Genomic DNA, 23157 nt, shown 5'->3' on the forward strand with positions numbered 1-23157 from the left:
GTTTTCAACATAGGATTATTTTTGAGGTATGGAGTAGGACTAGATGGCTACTGAAGTTGCTTTTATTTTCAGATTATGTGAATCTATATCAAATTTTCCAGTCAAAATAATCTATCATTAAAAGTTAATTACCAGGGAAAAAATTCTGGAAAGAAGGTAGAATAGATTAGAAAATTTTTGCTCTTCCACAAAAAAAGACTGAACATAACCTCAGGGGGAACAAAAAAGCAGTAGAAATAAATGAAAGTCAAGTAAAACTGTTGTCTTTCCAAGACCATTTGAGAAGACCCCAGGAAAGACCCAATCTCCAAAAGAGGAGGTTTGGCCAGAGTAAAGTACAAACACCTCCTGGTAAACTCACTGAATCAACAAACTGCAAATTCTGGGTGCAGCTAAGTCAGATGACTTCTGAGAAGGAGCAGCCTCAGCCTCAGCCTCAGGAACTTTTATGTTAGACAATGTAGGAGAGGGCCAGGGAAAAAAAAAGAATTTAAGAATTCAAGAAAATCAAGTATTATGAAACAAAAAGTCAGTCAATTGGAAAAAAAGATCACAAAACTTAAGGAAGAAAATAACTTCTTGAAACTAGAATTAGGCAAGAATTGAAACTAATGACTTTTAAAACACCAAGAAATTACAAAACAAAATCAAAAGAATAAAAAAAAGAAGAGAACATGAAACACCTCGTCAGAAAAACAACTGATCTGAAGAACACATCAAGGAAAAACAATATAAAATTCGTTAGACTATCTGAAAATTACAATAAAAAAAAACAATCTTGAGACAATATTACAAGAAACTATTAAGGAAAATTGGAAATTCTAGAATAAGAGGGTAAAGTAGAAATAGAAAAAATCCATGACTCACTACCTGAAAGAGATTCCATGAAAATTATAGCCAAGTTTCAGAGCTCCCAGGCTAATGTGAAAATATTACAAGCAACAAGGAAAAAAAAATTAAATAATGCAGAGCTACAATTAGAACCACACATGACCTAACAGCTTTTATATTAAAAGACTTTATATCTTGAAATATATATTTCAGAGATCAAAAGAGCAGGGATTGTGACCAAAAATAAATTACCTGGTAAATTGAATACCAGTTATCCTTCTATATTGCAGGTGTTAGAGGTATAGTACCACAAATCTGAAAAACGTTTTTTTTTTTTTTTTAATTAAAGCTTTTTATTTTTAAAACATATGCACAGATAATTTTTTTAACATTGACTCTTGTATAGACTTGTGTTCCAAATTTTCCCCTCCTTCCCCCATCCCTTCTCCTAAATGATAAGCAATCCAATATATCTTTTATACGTTAAATCCAATATATGTAAACATTTATACAATTATCTTGTTGCACAAGGAAAATCAGATCAAAAAGGAAAGAAAATGAAGAAGAAAACAAAATGCAAGTGAACAACAACAAAAAGAGTGAGAATGTCATGTTGTGATCCACACTCAGTTCCCACGGTCCTCTCTCTAGTGTAGCTGGCTCTCTTCATCACAAGATCATTGAAACTGGCCTCAATCATCTCATTGTTGGAAAGAATCACATCCATCAGAATTGATTGTTGCCATGTACAATGATCTCCTGATTCTGTTCATTTCACTTAGCATCAGTTCATGTAAATTTCTCCAGGCCTCTCTAAAATCATCTTGTGAATTGTTTCTTATAGAACAATAATATTGGAATATTATTAACTTAACATTATTATTAATTAATAACACTGAAAATTTTTAACTCTCTCGGAGTGCCAAGAAAGTGAATTTTTTTCTTCTTTTAAAATTTGGGTCAAGTATTTGGTGCTAGAAACTTACTCTTATCAGATATAGGCCAAAGAGGGAACAATACATACAGCTAGAAAAGTATAAAAGTCCATTAAATTTCTAAATAAATAAGAGGGTGAGGGAATAGGATAAGAGCAGAGGTTAGAAGGATATATAGAATTAGGTCAGAGATAGGCGGATTGGACAAGGGAAGGACTCATAGAGGGGTGGTAGATTAAGGAATAGGAGGGTAAGGGAGACATTTTTTAAAAGGAGTGTGAGGATGAAGGAAAAGGATAAGGTAGGGTTAATGTAATTAGGAGTAAATTAGATTGTTGAGGTGGGGAGGGTAAATAGTATGAGAAGGATAAAGAGTGAAGGAAAATAGGATGGAAGGAAATAAACAACTAGCAATTATAATTTTGGATGTGAATGGGATGAATTCACCCATAAATGGGAAATGGATAGCAGAATAGATTAATAATAAGAATTGATAATATGTTGTTTACAAGAAATGCAATTGAAAATGAGAGATACACATAGAGTTAAAATAAAGGGCTGGAGTAGAATTTATTTCATTCATTCATTTATTTATTTATTTTTAAAATTTTAATTTAATTTTATTTAATAATAACTTTATATTGACAGAATCCACGCCAGGGTAATTTTTTACAACATTATTCCCTGCACTCGCTTATGTTTTGATTTTTCCCCTCCCTCCCTCCACCCCCTCCCCAAGATGGCAAGCAGTCCTATATATTTTAGATATGTTGCAGTATATCCTAGATACAATACATATTTGCAGAACCGAACAGTTCTCCTGTTGCACAGGGAGAATTGGATTCAGAAGGTAAAAATAACTCGGGAAGAAAATCAAAAATGCAAATAGTTCACATTCGTTTCCCTGTGTTTCTTCTTTGGGTGTAGCTGTTTCTGTCCATCATTTATCTATTGAAACTCAGTTAGGTCTCTTTGTCATAGAAATCAACTTCCATCAGAATACATCCTCATACAATATCGTTGTCGAAGTGTATAACGATCTCCTGGTTCTGCTCATCTCACTTAGTATCAGTCCATGTAGGTCTCTCCAAGCCTCTCTGTATTTATCCTGCTGGTCATTCCTTACAGAGCAATAATATTCCATAACATTCATATACCACAATTTACCCAGCCATTCTCCAATTGATGGGCATCCAAACATTTTGGCACATACAGGTCCCTTTCCCTTTTTTAGTATCTCTTTGGGGTATAAGCCCAATAGAAACACTGCTGGATCAAAGGGTATGCACATTTTGATAACTTTTTGGGCATAATTCCAGATTGTTCTCCAAAATGGTTGGGTTCGTTCACAATGGAGTAGAATTTATTATGCTTCAGATGATATTTTTTAAAACCCCAGCAACAGGGAAAGCAATCATGAAATCAGACCAAGTTGAAATTAAAATAGATTTAATTAAAATAGGTAGAGAAACTATACTTGTGTCCCCAGTATTATTCAGTATTGTTTTAGAAATGTTTGCATTAGCAATAAGAAAAGAAAAAGAAATTAGAATGAAAAATAAGATTAAAAAAGTATCCCTTTTTGTATATGATATTATATAATCTACATACATACATATATACATACATCTACCAAACATATCATATTTGGAAATGTAGAGGGCTAAAACTCTTGAGTCGTTGCACTGAGGTTGGTTCAGGCACTTAGGGCTAATTACCTATTGGACAATACTCTATGGGCATGTGCTTGGGGAATGGCCCTTTCCACTATCCTGTGCTGGCTCGATAATTGGTGTATACAGAAAATTGTAGGAGGGACTAGGGGGTAGAGTAAAACTAGCCAGAATCACTTTTGGTGGTGGACAAGGAAGAAGGAGGTTGCAGAGATCCTGCTTCCATCCCCTTCACTTTTACCCCTAAAGACCAAGAATAAAGACTAAGGACTTTTGCTTATGCTTACTCCAGCTGATTCTAAGGTATCCTGGGTGCTAACGCAGTCGACACAGGAAATATATTAAAGATTCAGCTAGTTGAAATGATAATTTCAGCACAGTAATAGAATATAAAGTAAACGCATATAAATCATTAGTTTTTTAATATAACAACATCAAAATATTAAAAGAAAAGATAGTAAGAGATACTCTGTTTAAAATAATTTTAGATAGTATAAAATATCTGGAAGTACACCCATCTAAACAGACCCAGAAACTTACTTTAAAAACAGTCTTGGGACAGCTCAGCTAGGTGGTGCACTGGCTAAGAAATAGATTAGTAAAACCAAATAGACATACAAAACACAGCAGTAAATGATTATAGCAAGCTTGTATCTAACACATTTAACAATTTAAGTTTTGGGGATAAGAATTCATTATTTGGTAAAAAATTGCAAAGGAAACTGCAAAGCAATCTGGCAGAAAATAGGCATAGACCAATATATTTTTTTAATTAAAAAAATTTTTTTATTGAAACTTTTAAATTTTAAAACATATATAAGGATAATTTTTCAACACTGTCCCTTGCAAAACCTTGTTTCCATTTTTCCCTATATCCCACCCACCTGCCCCCTAGATGGCAAATAATTGAATATATGTGTTACCTGGTAAAAATATGTGTAAATCCAATATAGGTATACATATTTATACAATTATCTTGCTGCACAAGAAAAATCAGATCAAAAAGGAAAAAAATGAGTAAGAAAATAAAATTCAAGCAAACAACAACAAAAGAAGTGACAGTGCTATGTCACGATCCAAATTCAGTTCCCACAGTCCTCTCTCTGGGTATATAGCTGGCTCTCATCAACCTAAGATCATTGGAACTGGCCTGAATTATTTCATTGTTGAGAAGAGCCATGTCTGTCAAATTGATCATTATATAATCTTGCTGTTGCCATGTACAATGATCTCCCAGTTCTGCTCATTTCATTTAGCATTAGTTCATGTAAGTCTCTACAGGCCTCTCAGAAATCATCCTGCTGATCATTTCTTATAGAAAAATAATATTCCACAACCTTCATATACCATAACTTATTCAATCATTCTCCAACTGATGGACATGCACTCAATTTGCAATTTCTTGCCACTACAAAAAAGGGCTGCCACAAACATTTTTGCATACATGGGTCCCTTTCCCTTCTTTAAGATCTCTGGGATTTAAGTCTTTGTAGAAAGTAAAAACACTGCTGGATCAAAGGCTATGCACTGTGTAATAACCCTTTGAGCATAATTCTAAATTGCTTTCCACCAATCATTCCACCAATAATGTATTAGTGTCCCAGTTTTCCACATCCGCTCCAACATTCTTCATAATCTTTTACTGTCATGTTAGCCATTCTGAGAGATGTGTAGTGATACCTCAGAGTTGTCTTAATTTGCATTTTTCTGATGAATAGTGATTTAGAGGACCTTTTATATGACTAGAAATTGTTTTAATTTCTTCATCTGAAAATTGTTCACATCCTGTGACCATTTATTAATTGAAGAATGGCTTGAATTGTTATAAATTTGAGTCAATCTCTATATATTTTAGAAATGAGGCCTTTATCAGAACCCTTGAATGTAGAACTGTCTTCCCAGTTTGTTGCTTCCCTTCCAATCCTGTCTGCATTAGTTTTGTTTGTACAAAACCTTTTTAGCTTAATATAATCAAAATTATCTATTTTATATTCAATAATTAGCTCTAGTTCTTCTTTGGTCATAGATTCCTTCCTTCTCCTTACCTTCTGAGAGGTAAACTATCCTATGTTCTTCTAATTTGCTTATAATATCACTCTTTATGTTTAAATCATGAACCCATCTCGACCTTTTCTTGGTATATGGTGTTAGGTGTGGTAGACCATTATCTTAAAACATTTATCAAGACAAGATCAAAAAGGATATATGATCTAGATATAAAAGGAGATATCTCAAAAAAAATGAGAACATGCAATTATTACCTTCCAGATTTATGGATATGTTTACAATTTATATGTAAACAAGAAATAGCATTATGGGTTGTAAAATGAATACTTTCAAATTAAATTTTAAAAAAAATTTGTACAAATAAAACCGATGTTGCATCTTCACAGTTAAAGGTTCTGATAAAGGCCTCATTTCCAAAATATATAGAGAACTGACTCAAATTTATAAGAAATCAAGCCATTCTCCAATTGATAAATGGTCAAAGGATATGAACAGACAATTTTCAGAGGATGAAATTGAAACTATTACCACTCATATGAAAGAGTGTTCCAAATCATTATTGATCAGAGAAATGCAAATTAAGACAACTCTGAGATACCACTACACACCTGTCAGATTGGCTAAGATGACAGGAAAAAATAATGATGAATGTTGGAGGGGATGCGGGAAAACTGGGACACTAATGCATTGTTGGTGGAGCTGTGAATGAATCCAACCATTCTGGAGAGCAATCTGGAATTATGCCCAAAAAATTATCAAATTGTGCATACCCTTTGATCCAGCAGTGTTTCTATTGGGCTTATATCCCAAAGAAATACTAAAGAAGGGAAAGGGACCTGTATGTGCCAAAATGTTTGTAGCAGCCCTGTTTGTAGAAACTGGAAAATGAATGGATGCCCATCAATTGGAGAATGGCTGGGTAAATTGTGGTATATGAATGTTATGGAATATTATTGTTCTGTAAGAAATGACCAGCAGGATGAATACAGAGAGGACTGGCGAGACTTACATGAACTGATGCTAAGTGAAATGAGCAGAACCAGGAAATCATTATACACTTCGACAACGATATTGTATGAGGACATATTTTGATGGAAGTGGATTTCTTTGACAAAGAGACCTGAGTTTCAATTGATAAACGATGGACAAAAGCAGCTACACCCAAAGAAAGAACACTGGGAAACGAATGTGAACTATCTGCATTTTTGTTTTTCTTCCCGGGTTATTTATACCTTCTGAATCCAATTCTCCCTATGCAACAAGAGAACTGTTCGGTTCTGCAAACATATATTGTATCTAGGATATACTGCAACATATCCAACATATAAAGGACTGCTTGCCATCTAGGGGAGGGGGTGGAGGGAGGGAGGGAAAAAAAATCGGAACAGAAACGAGTGTCAATATAAAGTAATTATTAAATAAAAATTAAAAAAAAAAACCGATGTTGCTAAGTAAATAGTTTGAAATGAAAATTCATGGTTTTATATTAAATTCTCTATGTTGTACTGTGTACATGGAAGTATTCTTTTTTTCATCTTTTGAAATTATTTTTGTATTTTTTGGTATTGAAATTCAAAATGAATAAAAAGTGAAAAAAAAAGAATCACCTTTACCTTATTTTATAGAAAAATGGCCAGAATTTTTTTCTCTTGGGTGTTCTTCATCTATTCATTAATTAAGCTCATATCAAGTGCTTCCAACATACCAGGCCCTGTGCTACGTGTCAAGGATACAAAGCCAAAAAATCCTGTATTCTCCAGAAACTTACTTAATATGGCAGGAAAATACCGTGTACACAAATAAGCATCTACAAAATATGGACAAACTCATACACAGTGATTCAGATGAGTGTTGAAGACAAGATATCTAAAAACAGGGTGGGTTAAAGACAAAGCTTTATGCATTTCTACAAGTTAAAAATTTTAGTAATGTCAAAAATGAAATGAGAATTATGGATAAATGATACAAAGATGGGAATGCATTTGACAAATGTATATATGATTAATATTATTCCAAGATTTTAGGATGTTGAAAAAGGAGCATAGAGAGGTATCCAACCTCCTTATTACAGCTGAGGAAACCAGGGTCCCAAGGGGTGAGTAGCCCTGCTTTGCCAATGATTGTAGGAGAGTTGGACTAGAATATAAGGACTAGAACACAGATTTCCAGCTCAGCTGCTGCACTATACTAGTCCATCATCAGAAGATGGTATAAGACCAATAATTTTAAAATCCTGTTATACATGTAATTCTTTGCCTGATAGTTTATTCTGGTGTTTTATGAAGGTATTCTGTGGGTTTAAAGTATTTTAATTAATGACTTTTTGTTGTTTATGTGGTTTTCCATGAATAATATAATTTTTTGAAATCACAATAAAATATACTAATTTAAAGGAGATAACTCACAGAGTCATTCTTTTGTTGTGTGAAAATTTAAAGACCCTGAATCATAACAACCCATGTTGTAAGGTAAAGATTGAATAAACAGTGATGTAATTTCTTTGTTTGTTTTCCAACTAACTTTAATATGGTTCACTGTTCTTAGGTTGTTGGCTGAAATAATGGTTCATTTTCCATTGAGTCAGGAAGAAATTACTTTAGCTGTGACACCACTGAAAGTTTGCTTTAAGAGCTATTTTGAGGATGAAACAGGTAAGAAGTTCCTTTTAATATGCTTTTATAGATAATTTTGAGACTAAGCCAATTAAAAATTACCCAGTAGATTCAGAATTTTAAAAGTAATTTAATTGATATGTAAAAATTAAGTGTCGATTTTTGGAAAGGAAAGGAAAGGAAATTCAAATTGGAAATTAAATTGGGCACTGTTTTTAAGCTGATGTTGGGTCACTAGAAAGGAAACAAATTCAGTAGAAATGACTTTGGCAGTAGTGGGGGAAAGATTCAATATGTTTTCTATAACTTTTATGGCCCAAATAAAGCATTTTATTTTGTGAATAAGCTTAAGTTTTCAAATCCCATTTTTTTTTTCTTAAAGAAAGAAATAATTTTAGTCAAGTTATAAGAAACTTTCTAGATGGACTATGTGGAAAGAAAAAAAAAAATGAAAGTACATAAAGACACCTCTCCTAAAAGGTTTGCTAATGGGATAAAGGAGCTTAATAATGGTGTAATAGAATCAGGAATTTGGAGATATCAAAAAAATGAGTCACTATCTTTTCAACACAACAGCTGGATTTAAGCTGCTTAACCAAGTCCCAACCTGGCATGATTACTCTGTTGTTGAAGAAAAGAACAAGCACAAAGGAAGAAACTATATTTGTTTTAAAATGAGAAATTAGTAGAACCAGGCTTCAATTGGCTGGATCAGATTCAGTGCCTTTTTTTGGTAGTGATTGAGAGGATTGGAAAATGAACACCAAGCTGGCAAGAATACTGTTTTCATTTGCATAAGGCCACTTTGGAATAGGCCCAATGTAGCCAGTTGGGACCTGACTGCATGGCATTGTTGACAAAAACTTACCTAGTGTAAAGATCAAGGAGGTTGTGCCCTGTCTGCTGCCTCATTTCCTTAGCTCATGTCTTGACCCAAACATCATGGGATCACAGATGCAGAGCTGAGAGGGATGGGACCCCTTCATTGTAGAGAAGGGGATACAAGGCTTAGTCTTGCTCTAAGCCATACAAGCTATAAAAAGGCCTGGAACTTTAACCCTGGGTCCTTTGATTCCAAATTTGGGACCTGTTTTCATTGTTCCATACTGCTTCTTGACTATGGAGAATAACCCAAATTCCTATTGGTTGTGTTAATATGTGTGTGTGTGTATACATATATGTGTGTGTGTGTGTGTGTATGTATATAAGTAGGTATATATGTGTGTATTTGTATATGCATGTGTGTATATATATGTGTTAATACATGTATATATGTGGGTATGTATATGCATTTGCATGTATTTTTTTGACAGGGCACATCTTTTTTTTAATTAAATTTTTTCAATTATTTTGATTTTCCTTCTCCTTGTTGTCTTTCCATGGTAAAGAAAAAGAAAAAGGAACTAGTAATTGCAACTTGTAGCTAGTGATTATTTTCCTGCAAAACAAATTTCTATATTGACAATGTTGAAAAATGCATTTCTCATTCTTCATATTTAATCCCTCATCTTTCTGTCAGGAGGGGGATAACATTCATCAACATTGAATCTCAAGAATTATGATTGATCATGGTATAGATCAAAGTTTTTGAATCTTTTAAAATTTTATAATGTTGATATTATACTATAAATAATTTTTCTAGTTCTGCTCATTTCATTTTGTATCAGTCTGTACAAGTCTTGCCAAGTTTCTCAAAAAACTGTCTTCATTTCTTTCAGCACAATGATATTCCACTTCATTCAAATATCACCATTTGTTCAGCCATTCCTGTATAGATGGGCATCCCCTAAATTTCCAGTTCTTTGCCATTACCAAAAAAACTCACAGCTCTACTTACTATGTAGGATTCTCACTCAAGTAAAAAAATAATTAATTTAGAATTGTAAACTGTGATTCTGACATTTTTTAGAAGAGTAAAAATGTTGTTAATTCCCATGTACATCTAACTGGCCATTAATGGTTAGTCAGTACAATTTCAGATCAAATAGGGATTTTAAAATGTAAGTTTACATTGCTTTTGTCATAAACTCATAGGATTTTAGACCTAGAAAGGACCTTAGAGGTCATCTAGCCCAATTCTCTCATTATAAACCAAGGAATTTTACCTTATTGAAAAGGAATTTGTCCAGCAACACATAGGAGGAGAATTTTGTATTGAACTTGGGTCTCCTGAGTCTTTTGTTGTAGGCATTTGAAAATGAAACTTGATTTCTGAAAGACTTCACTTATAGGAACAAGTAAAGATCCCTTGCATTACTGTGTTGTTTAAAGGTGAGTGTGTATGTGGTAGGGGAAATGGGGGTTGTTTTTCTCTGCTCAAGATTACTCTGGTAATTAAGATAGCCTCTTATAAAATATTTTTGGGAGAAGTATGGCTTAGAATTTAAATACATACAATTGTTATTTTTACTAAATCTTCCTAACTTATCTAAGGTCTTGAAAGCACAAATTAAAATTTTATCTTTACTTTAAAAAAAAAAGCATTCTCTTGTAAGGACTTAGTTGCTCTTAGAGCAACTTAGAAAAGAACAATTATGTTTGAAGTAACAATTTCATTTTCCTGACATGGAATTGTACAGAATGTCCAAGTAAATAAATGTTGCTTGTGTAATTTAAATTGAATGTTTACAATGCATTGCAAAATTTATATTGATTTAGTTTCCTTTACAGTTAAAAGGCATTTGAATATATTGTATAGTTCATAAAATGAGATCCACAGAACTAGAAAGGAACTTACAGACCATCTGAACAATATTTTGTAAATATTAGATCCTTAATGATTATTAATAAAAATTATAATTAAAATATAAATTATATAGATTATAATAAAAATTATAATAAATGTTAGCTCTATTCTCTCATTTTATAGAGAAGAGAAAAGGGTCAGGGAGATTAGCTGATTTGCCTAAAGTTACATAATACACAGTAAGACTGGGTTTGAGACCCCAAATTCAGTGCTTCTTTCCATGTTTACTGGTAGGTCTTTTGCCCTCCTAATGAAACTAGTTAGTCTTAGGCATTACAAATTGGCATTGACTATACCCTGATGAATTTTTATTATGCAGAAATTTAAACTGCATTTACTCTTCTCATTCACAATTCAGGTCTCCAAAACATGGATCTTCGGATCCTTTAGGATTCTAGAGTATCTTTCTAATGTAGTCCCTGCTAGTGGTCATCTCACAGAAGTCTTAGTTGCTATTAATTGGTCAGTGAGATTTAATTACTTTTAGGAAGGTGTATTTACTAAAGTAAAATAGTTGGTATTTTTGAGATCCCTTGGTTACCATCAATCTGATATAACTTAACCTGTCTGCTGAAATGGTTTATCGGATGTGCCTGCTGGGCATGCTACAGCTTCTTGGAGCCAAGGTGAGAGTTACGTAGATCAGGTGGACACCAAAAGTAGAAACCAGTCTTGTAAAGGACTCACCCTAGAGGTATTGGTCTTTCCTGACTATTAGTGTCTGACCTGTGGCAGAGCATTCCAAACTCACATTGGTCTGATCAGCCACGTCAGATACACTGTAATTCCACGCTAACATGGTGATGTCGTTTTGATCCTCTTTAAGAATGAAAGACAACAACCAGCCAACCAATAGTTGGTGTAATTGGTATAACTATTCCCCTCCGAAGTCTGTGATTATACCACCAGTACAGAGTTCAGGGAAAAGTGGGTTCAAGCTTGGCAAGCATAAATGACAGTAATTCCTGGAAGTTTTTTTAATAGAATTCTCAAGATTTTCTCCTTGGGTATGGTGTATTTTTTCTGGAATCTGTTCCCAGTTTGTTCTTGGTTCCCTGTGCAGACTTTGTCAGAGTGTGTTCTGGGATGCTACTAGAATGCTGATGAGAAGATGGAAAAGTCTAAACGTTCTGGCCTTCCAAAGCTTGCACCATCCTCCTTGGGCCAGGGTAGAAGGAGAGGAAGCAAAGACTGGAACTGCCATATTCTTGTCTTCCTTTCCATGTAGATGCTTTTCAGGAATGGCTCTTTCCTCTCCACCATCAGGCACTTTGATATCTTGGACCCACCATTAGTTCCTGATTTTATAGTCCATAAAAGGCATGAGAAATAAACAACAACAATAATAATGACTAACGTTTATTTAACATTTACCATGTGCCAGGAACTTTAAAGCTAGTGTAAAGCTAAGTGTTGAATAACAAATATTCTTTCTTTCTTTTTTCTTTTTTTTTTTTTTTTTTTGCTTTTTGTTGAAGCAATTGAGGTTAAGTGACTTGCCCAGGGCCATGCTAAGTGTCTGAGGCCAGATTTGAACCTCCTGACTTCATGGCTAGTGCTCTATCCACTGTGCCACCTAGCTGCCCCTGAAACAAATATTCTTATTTGATTCTCCAACAACCTTGAGAATAAGCTATTATTATGTTCATTTTAATGAGGAGGAAATTGAGTTATCCAGAGGTTGACTTGCCCAGTCATACAACATATAAGTGTCTAAGGCTGGATTTAGAACTCAGGCCTTCCTGGCCCAGCCTTCTATCTACTTTGCCATTTCATGCTCCTATGTCTCTCAGCCACTCTGAATATATAAGCAAAGGGCTTGTTCACACCTAGTGAACAATCAAGATATGTCTTCATATGATAACTGTCTCAGGGAGAGTACCCCTAACCCTGTGTAGGCTGAATTTCTTTATTTAATCAAGCCCCATCCTTACAATGAAATAGATAATTAGAGAATAGATGAAAAAGGACTTAACTTTTATATCCTTTGAATTAGAAATTCATGATGCATTAAAAGTTTTCATTTTTGAAAATCTCTATTTATAAGGAACTTCCCACCTGAATTCCTTAAAGTGCATGGCATTTGTCTAATCTCATCACTTACCTGATACCAATATTGGAGAGAAAATTTCAGTCTCATAGCTTTTTTCAAAGTAAAACTTAGAAGTGGTCAATAAATGTTCCAGAGACTACTTCAACAATCAGAGACTATGGATCTGACTTCTTTCATCTTTTCTTAATGTTCAGATTTTGCCAAGGCTACGTACACTGAAATGCATCTTGATCCTGAGGAATTTGACTATTTTCAAGTTGGAATTGACTCTGAAGTAACATTTTGTCTTAAAGAACTTAGGGTAAAGACTCATATTTTCTTCATAGTAGAGTTTATAATTATTACTTCTGTTTCATGGATGGCTAACTTTTTTTCTTAATTTAGGGACTGTTAGCATTTTCAGAAGCTACAGTTGCTCCTGTCTCTATTTATTTTGATCATCCTGGAAAGTAAGTCCCTTTATCATATTATTGAGTAGCAATGTATTAATTTATTAACAAATTATAAAATTATAATGGATATATATATACAATATCAATATATAAAAATAAAATGTATTAAATAATTTATTAATTGATGTATATTGTGATCAAAACTTCTAGAATCTCACATTGAAAATAGTTAACCTAGAAACTGCATTCTGCTGACAGAGCACTGATTATCCTATACAAGGTAATTTTGTGTAATATCACCACTGATTGTGGTGGTACACTCCCATAGTTATTGATGGTGAGGAGGCTGAGGCTGGTAGATTGCTTGAGCTTGGGATTTCTGAATGGTAATAGGCTTAAAACTGAAGGGATGTCCAAATTAAGTCTGACACCAGTATAAGTGAGCTTTTAGAAATGGAGCCAAGCTTCCTTATGAGGAGTCCACCAACCTCTGCCAGAAGAACAGAGAAGTTAAAACTTCAGCTGATCTGCATTGAGATGAAGCTACTCTATTTTCACCTGAGTTAATAACAACATCAATAATAAAATTAAATGAATCATAGCATATAATTTCAAAATCAAAGATAACTGCAAGTTTTCTATTGTGTATTTTGTATAAAAGGAGATCATCCTTTTTAAATTTTGAGTTTTAAGTTCTCTCCTTCCTTTCTACCTCTCCCTCACTAAGAAAGAAAATAATATTGTGTATTTAAGTGAAACAATTTATAAAATGAGTCCAATGATAATAAACTATATGACTCAAATAAATTAACTTTTAAAAAACTAAAGCATATTATGAAGGATTTTCAAAGCAAACCTTACGTTGTATATTTTTATCTGTGAATGGAAAAAAAGATGTTTCTGCTTGTCCATTTCTATTCCAAAATTAAGTATCTCTCACCATACTGCTAATTTCTGTGATTTACATGAAGATACAAGTGTCACTCATGCTGTGATTTTACCTTTTTAGACCTGTGGCTTTCAACATTGATGAAATTGTCTTAGATGTCACTTTTGTTTTGGCTTCGTTAGCTGATGTTCAAAGTAGATCTTCTCAAAGTTCACTCCTTTCACAAAACCTGAAAAGGTAAAGCTATTTCTTTCCTAAATGAGTAAAAAAAAAACCCCAAATCACTGTAGCCTTATTCTGATATCATCAGTGACCTTTAATTAGAGAATAAGTGAAGTATACATTATAAAATTGGAAATCTCTGCCAAGTTGAGAAAAAAAAAAACTATAACAAGACTAGTGAGATACTAGCCATACTCATAAAAGAAATTAATTGCATCTGATTCCATTCTCTCCTTTACCAAATATTTAATTAATTTGCCTGACTGACATTTGCTAGTCATTTAAAACTCATTTTTGTCTTGTATCGTTTTTTCTCCTCAATCAAGATTAAAACTTCACAAGGAGGTTCCAAAATTCCTTGCATTAAGGTCTCCTCAGAAATATGGGGACAGTCATTATGTGTCTCTCTATTGCATTGTCATCCAAATTTATATAATCAGTTTGATTTACTTAGAAAATCAGTTGGAAGAAGACTTTATTGATTCTTGGCATTCAGCAATTGACTACATATTACTTCTGGTATCAAATGTACTAGAAATGAATAAATAGAATTATTAAATCTAATGCTTTAATTACCACTTTGCTTTTCTTTCTCAATCCCATAGGACATATTCCAAAGTAACCATTTCCTTTATTTCTTATTAATACCCTAGGCCAGATCTGATAAAGTCAAAGTCAGACACTGAAGGCAATCGGACACACATAGAGAAGGAGCCAATCATAGTCAAAGCAGCATCCAAGAAACCCTTATGTAATAAGAGACAGATCGCCACCAATGAATTAGAAAGTTTTAGTGTTCCTGCGGTGAAAAGAGTGGACACACACATTGCTGAAACAGAAAACTACCTTAGTGTCATGAAAGAAGTGATGCCAAAGACTCAAGTCTATAATAAGGTAAAGGGAAATTATTGGAAACATGTCTCAATAAAAAAAATTTCATTGAGAAGCTCAGGAAAAAAATTACTTTCCCAAAGTAAGAAACAAAAGAAGCATTTGTTAAAGCACTTGTATTCTAGGTTCTTAGCTATGGCTTCAAAAATAAGCAAAAAGACAAGAGTTTATATTCTAAAGACAATGTCTAAAAGGGAGCTGAAAAGGGGATGCTTGTAGGGATGAAGGTTTTTGGTGCTGGGGCACAGTTTTGAATTTTAGGGGAAGTCAAAAGTAGGGGGACTTAGAATTATGAGTCAGGAGAGCAGAGTTCCATTTTTTAATTATTAATTTTTATCATCCTTTTTAAATTTTGAGTTTTAAGTTCTCTCCTTCCTTTCTACTTCTCCCTCACTGAGAAAGAAAATAATATGATATTTATTACCTTTGAAGTTGTGTAAAATATATTTTCATATTAGTCATATTACAAAAAAAAATAAATAAGAAAAGAATACTTCAACTTACATTCAGAGTTCATATTCAGAGTATCACCTCTCTAGAGGTGATTTCATCATGAATCCTTTGGAATTATCTTGGATTATTGTATTGCTCAGAGTGACTAAGCCTTTTATTTTAATAATAGTTTTTTATTTTCAAAATATATGTGAAGATAGTTTTCAACATTCAACATTTCAACATTCATCCTTGCAAGGGTGAAAGAGCCATCTGCATCCAGAAATAGTTCTATGGGGACTAAATGCGGATCACAACATAATATTTTCACTCTTTTTCTTGTTTGCTTACATTTTATTTTCTTTCTCATTTTTTCCTTTTTAATCTGATTTTTCTTGTTCAGCATGATAATGTGGAAATATATATAGAATTGCACACATTTAACATATATTGGATTACTTGACACCTGGGATGGGAAGGGAGTGAAAAAATTTGGAACACAAAGTTTTCCAAGAGTGAATGTTGAAAATTATCCATGCATATGTTTTGAAAATAAAAAAACTTTAATAAAAAAAAAGAAAAAGAAAATTTCCTTGAAGGAAAACTTTATCCCATCTTAGCCTGAAAAGTGTCAGATATCACAATGGTAAAGTCCAAATTAGTTAGGTTTTTATATGTTGCTCGCCACAATTTTAACATAACAGCATACTCTCATTTGAAATACTGTAGAAGATCTGAAGGGTGAAAAAGTAGGTTAGAATATGAATCATGAAACATTAAGCATTCTTGTATTGTTAATTGTAAAAATTTATAGCATCTTTCATTTTATAGGTTTACATGAGGTTCGCCTTTCCTCCCTAAAAATGCAGTTAAGTCAGTTCTGTTGATTATTTGGTCAGACAATTTTATTATCAGAACCATTCAGTAGATTTATGGTTTTATTCAGTCAATGTATGAATGAAACAAACTTTTAATAAGTGCCTATTATGTGCAAGGCATTGTACTAGATGTTTTCTTCCTCCCTGATCCAGCATGTTATCCCATGTAAGAAAGATTAAATAAAAGAGTACTTCATAGATCAATTTGGAACTACCCAAAGGGCTATAAAACTGTGCATACCCTTTGATCCAGCAGTGGCACTGCATTTCCAAGAATTGGAAAATGAATAGATGCCCATTATTTGGGAATAACTTAATAAGTTATGGTATGTGAAAGTAATGGAATATTATTGTTCTGTAAAAAATCAATGAACTGATAATTGTAAAATAGTTATAGAAGAATTATACATGCTTAACATATATTGGATTACTTGCTGACTAGAGGAGGGGGATGGGGGAAGAGAGGGAGAAAAAATTCATAAGTACGAATGTCAAAAATGCATATTTTAAAAATAAAAAGCTTTAAAAATGATAAACAAGCTGATTTTAGAAAGGCCTGGAAAGATTTATATGAACTGATGCTGATTGAGACAAGTAGAACCAGGAAGATATTGTATACAGTAACAGCACGAGTGTGCAATGATCAACTATGAAAGACCTGGTTCTTCTCAGTGGTTCAGTAATTTAAGATGATCCTAATAAATTTTGGATAGAAAATGCCATTTGTATCCAGAAAGAGAACTATGGAGATTGAATGTAAATCAACATATGCTATATTCACCTTTTTTTTCCTGTTTTTTTTCTCCCATGGTTTTCCCCCCTTTTGTTCTGATTTTTCTCTCTCAACATGATTCATAAAGAAATGTGTATTTTAAAAGTTAATATACATGTATAACCAGAAAAATCAAATAATTTAAAAAGTATCTCATGGTCATCAAATTGGAAAAGATGATACATGAGAAAAGCAACATATATTAGAGGAGCTGTAAGAAAACTAGAGCACAAATGTACTGTTGGTAGATGTCACAGATCTATGGTACAATCATTCTGGAAAGCAATTAAATAGCAAAAGTTACTAATATCTGCATGTCCTGTGACTCAGGGATAACACCCTAGGCATATGTCAGAAACCAAATAAAAAGGAGAAGAACATATATTTACAAATATATTTATAGCAGATCTTCTCAGAGTAGCACAAAATGGAAACTAAGGGGATGCTCTTCTAATGAAAAATGGCTGAACAATATGGTATATGAATGTGATGGAATGATTGTGACATAAGAAGGGATGAAATGAAAAGTTTCAAAAGAAACTGGGAATATATATTTGAACTAATGCAGAATGAAGCTAGAAGAACTAGGAGAATAATTTAAACAATTACATTAAAAAGAAAAATAATTTTAAAAGACTTTAGAATTATGATCAGTATAATGACAACCATAATCTAGAGGATCAAAACTAAAAGCACATTCCCCACTTCCTACCAGAGAAGTGATGGACTCCAAAGGAAGAATAAAAGATACCTTTTTAGATATGGCCTGTGACGGAATTTGCTTCACTAGTTTTCTTTTTGTTTGCTATTTTGTTTTTGTTCACTAGAGTTTTGTTTTTTCTAACATGAGTTTGAGGGATTTTTAGAGAAAAAAACTAAGCAATCCACTGAGAGACTGTAATATTTCATGCCCCAAATCCACTACCTCTGAAATGAAGGGAGGGAAAAGAAATGCATTTTTTCAGCTCTTCCCTAAAACTAGGCTTGGTCATTATAATTGAGCCACATTCAACTTCATTTTTCTTTCTTATTTTCTTTCTTGTGGTTATTTAAAGTTTTGTAGTCACTGTGAATAATGTTTTCCTGGTTCTATCTACTTCACTCTGTATCAGTTCATACCTTTAGGTGCATCTCTGATTTCATGCTTTTTATTTCCTGTAACACAGGAATACTTCGCCATATCCGGTGCTCAGATTTGTTCACCTATTTCCCAATTTATGAGTCCCTATCTTCAGTTTTTTGCTACTGAATATACTTATGCTGCTAATGAATATACTTATGTATGTAAGACTTTCATACACACACACACCTCCTTGGCATATATGACTCACAGTGAGATCTCTGGGTCAAAATGGATGGGCATTGAAATTGAGATAAATCAAAACTTACAATTTTAATTCTGTAGAGATAGAGATGTTCAATGAGTCATAGCCATATGGCACCTCCAATGTTACTCTATTGTCTAATGGTGACATCAAATTGATCCTAGCCCCTCAAAGACTATTCCAGTTAAGTACAAGCTCTGGCAAATCTCATCATGGTGTAAAGCTGCAAACAAATCCCAGTGACAGATTGTGATTTCTTTTTGTTTAAGAACCAGACTTGATACATTCAGGGATGCTTACACCAGATTGGCTGCTGCATTGGCCATATCTATACCAAAGACTATCTTACAAAAGGAGTCCTTTGCACAGCCTTTACAACACTGGTATTTAAAAGATGTGTGAGGTTATGAGCAACATCATCTTACAAATAGTGAAGACCAATGGAGGAGAAAAGGGGTGTGAGCAAAATTTGTCATGAGACTCAAGAAGCCAGTTATCCTAAGAGCATTTGCAGATGCAGCTAGGAGAATAAACACAGGACAAAGGAGATTCATTTGCCAGCATCCCTATACCAATAGTAACAATCAGTCCACATTAGGCATTGAAACAGTGTCTGCTGGATAACATATCATAGCATGCTGCCAAAATGTGGCATTTACCAGATCTATGAAAAACAATCTGGCTACTAGAATGATACAGCAGAAGTTCATTATTCTTTATAAACTACCAGGAGACAAATCCTCACATTACAAATACAAATCCTAAAATCTTGAGAATTCAACCCATAAAATATTTTAGGACTGGAGCATACTTACAGACAGAACTGTTACTTACAACCTCCCAAATACGATACTGATCCATAAAAAATTTAGACTACTGCTTGGAGATTATAGACCTCTTAAAATCTTCAAACTCTATGGAATGGAAAGCTTTTAATATGTAGAGACTTAAAAGTAGATATTAAAACCATGTAGAAACAGGTCAAAGAACCTATGATCTCTATTTATGTATGATCCTGTTATTGGAGATGTTCCAAAATGTTTTCAGTGAATTTGCTGAAAATGAGCTTACATTGCAATACTCAATTTAGAAAAAAGCAATTATTTTATCTATTTGTTTTAAAGTCCACAGATTATTAGATTTAAAAGAATAATAATTGGTTAGCAGCTTCTCCTCAGACAATTTCTATCTGTCCCTTGTAAAACTGAGAACAAATTAACAACGTTAATATTCACAGATCATCACAGATCTCATTAATATCAAGAAGACTATGGTTGAATTAGGCAAGAAACTTGCCAGCATCCTGGAATTAATTTCTATAGGAATAACTTATTTAAAATAATTAGTATCTGCAACATATTTAATATATATAGGACTGCTTGCCATCTTGGGGGGGGGGGAGGAGGGAGAGAGGGGAAAAAACGAAACATAAGTGATTGCAAGGGATAATGTTGTGTAAAAATTATCCTGGCATGGATTCTGTCAATACAAAGTTATTATTAAATAAAATAAATTTAAAAAAATAAAATAAAATAATTAGTATCTCTAAAATATCAGCTTTAATGTACGTTTTCAGATCTGTAAGATGGGCTGTTGTCATTTAGTCATTCAAGTTGTATCTGACTCTTAGTGGCCCCATGAACTATACCAGCCCTTTATACCAGCACACCAGGCCCTTCTATTTTCCATTATCTGCCAGAGTCTGTCCAAGCTCATAATCATTGCTTCCATGATACTCTCTATCCATCTCATTCTTTGCCATCCCCTTTTCCTTTTGCCATCATTTTTTTTTTTTCTCTCAACATCTGGGTCTTTTCCAATGTATCCTGTCTTCTTATGTAGCCAAAATATTTAAGTTCAGCTACATTTTGCCCTTCCAATGAATAGTCTGGATTAATTTCCTTAAGTATTGACTGATTTGATCTCCTTTCTTTCCAAGGGACTCTCAAACATCTTTTCTGACACCACAATTTGAAAGTGTCAATCCTATGCTCTGCATTCCTTATAGGTGTTCATTGTTTTGCCAGGTTTCCCTTTGGTTATAAGATTGGTATCTGTGAATTACCTTTATTGGCATTGCCATTTTATTATATTAGCATGATCCAGCCATTAAACATTATATGTTCTGTTATACAGGTAGTGCATTAAAATTATTTTGAATGGTTTATCCCTTTCTATTATTGCCTTTTGGGTTTTGTTATTATTATATTGAAATGCTATTGATTTTTGAAGTTTCATTTGGTGGTAGGCAACTTTGCTAAAGCTACTGATTTTCTCAACTTAGTTCCTTTTCTGAGTTTTTAGGATTTTCCAAGTAAATCATAATGTCATCAGCAAATAGGGAGAGTGTTAATGCTTCTTTTCCCCATTTCATACCTTTTTTTTTTGTTTTGTTAAAATTTCTAATAGTTCTAGAATTATCTCAAATAAGAGTAGGGAAAAGGGGCATCTTTACTTTGTTCTTGTTTGGAAAGTTTCTAGTATTCCCCCATTATATATAGTTCTTGCTTTTAGTTTTAAAGAACATAAATTCTTTTAAAAAAGGATCCCTCTATACCTATACTTTTTTAGGCTTAGATAGCAAGGTAGCCCTGTGGATAGAGTGTTGGATCTGGAATCAGGAAGATTTGAGTTCAAATTCAGCCCCAGATACTTCCTAGATGTGTGATCCTGGGTCATTTAACCGTTTTGGCTTCATTTTCCAGAACTGTTATAAGTCTCAAATGAGATAATATTAGTAAAGTTCTTAGTGCATTGCTTGGTATTTAGTTCAATTCAATAGTTTTGAGTTGGTTCAAACTCCATGACCTCATTTGGAATTTTCTTGATAGAGATACTGGAGTAGCTTGGCATTTCCATCTCCAGCTTATTTTACAGAGGAGTAACTGAGGCAAACAGTGACGTGACTTGCCCAGGGTCACACAGCAAGTAAATGTTTGAGACTAGATTGGAACTCAGGAAAATAAGCCTTCCTGACTCCAGGCTTGGTGCTCTACTTTACCATCTAGCTGCCCCTTGTAGGCAGTATAAAAATGATTATTTTTTTTCTTTTTCTTCTTCCCTTTTTAGTGCTTTTAGCATAAGTGAATATTGAAGTTTGTCAAAGGTTGTTTTCTTCATCTATTGAAATGATCATATTGTCTTGTTTGGTTTTGTTTTTAATGTGATTATGTTGCTTGTTTTTCTAATGATGAACCATCTTGAAATCAATCTGATTTAGCCATAATGATGGATTAAAAAAATTTTTTGTTGTAATATTTTTATCAAGATTTTATTTAAAATTTTTGAATATTTGTCTCATAGATGGAGTTTGATAGAATGCTTTATTTTTTATTTTTAAGAATAATTTGTGTATCATTTATTGATTTTTCTTTTAAAGTTTGATAAAATTATCTAGTAAATTTCATATAGAAACCGGGAGTTTCTTCTTCTTCCATTACAGATCTCTATATGGTGTTCTGTTAGCTTAGGGATTTTGTATTTTTGAAAGTCACCTTGTATTTTTATAATCTTCCATTCTTAGTTTATGTAAAATAAATGTCCAGAAACATTCTTGTCCTGCATATTTAGGTTATATAAGTTATGACCTCTCTGTCAGGAGGGGAGTCACTTTTTTTCTAATTCTTCCTTTGGACTCTTGCTTTGTCATTGAAATATTTAGAATTCCTAAGTCCTTCTAATTTGTTCATTTTTATGTTGTTGTTGCAGTATAAATTGTATTCTTGTATCTATTCACTTTACTGCATCAATTCATTTAAGTCTTACCAGGTTTCCCTGAAGCAACCCCCTTCATTTCTTATGGTATAATAGTATTCTATTACATTCCAATACCATAATTTGTTTAGCCATTTACCATTTTCCCCTTACTTGCCTGTTTTTTGCCATTAAAAAGAACTGCCATATATGAATATCTTTTCTCTTTCTTTCGTTTCTTTGGGACATACATCTCATTATATCATTACTGAGTCAAAGGGTATACACAGTTCTTTTTTTAAATGTACTTTTAAAGAATAGCTCCAAATTGCATTCCAGAATGAATATTACCAATTCATAGTTCCATGTGCTTGTATTTCTGTAGCCCTTTCAACATTTGTCATGAAAGGAGAAATGCTTTTACATTGGAAATGATGAACAAAAATGAATAGCAGGGAGTTGACACCTAAGAAAAGTAAGGAGAAAAAACTTCAATGTCCTTGATGGATTTAAGTCATATAGCTGGACATGCTGGCATCCTGTCAAATTTCCTTGCTTCACAATGCATTAACCCCCCAGTTTTCAAAATCTTTACCTTTATTTTAGCTATACAGAGGGATGGGCATTACCTTGATCTCATTATCACATACAAATGTCCTATTTCTTTAATCCATAGCTGAATTTTCTCTAACTACAACTTGCCAATCTTCCAATTTTTCATGTTTCATCTTTCTTCAACCTATTTTCTGTCCTTACTATAACTTTGTCATTACATTTCCAGGCCATCATTCATTATCTGCCTTCAA

At 33.2% G+C, this 23157-nt stretch overlaps 1 protein-coding gene across 1 annotated transcript in view; it reads left to right on the forward strand.

Annotated features, from left to right (window-relative positions):
- RAD9B (RAD9 checkpoint clamp component B) overlaps positions 1-23157 on the forward strand; it is a 46044-nt gene that overhangs the window by 16371 nt on the left and 6516 nt on the right. The window contains exons 6-10 of the mRNA XM_051975917.1: positions 7991-8097; positions 13052-13158; positions 13242-13306; positions 14259-14375; positions 15014-15254. Coding sequence (XP_051831877.1) covers positions 7991-8097; positions 13052-13158; positions 13242-13306; positions 14259-14375; positions 15014-15254 — 637 coding nt within the window. The remainder of the gene's footprint in view (positions 1-7990; positions 8098-13051; positions 13159-13241; positions 13307-14258; positions 14376-15013; positions 15255-23157) is intronic.

This window comes from Antechinus flavipes, chromosome 1 (genome assembly GCF_016432865.1).
Source record: "Antechinus flavipes isolate AdamAnt ecotype Samford, QLD, Australia chromosome 1, AdamAnt_v2, whole genome shotgun sequence".
Taxonomy (NCBI): Eukaryota; Metazoa; Chordata; class Mammalia; order Dasyuromorphia; family Dasyuridae; genus Antechinus; species Antechinus flavipes.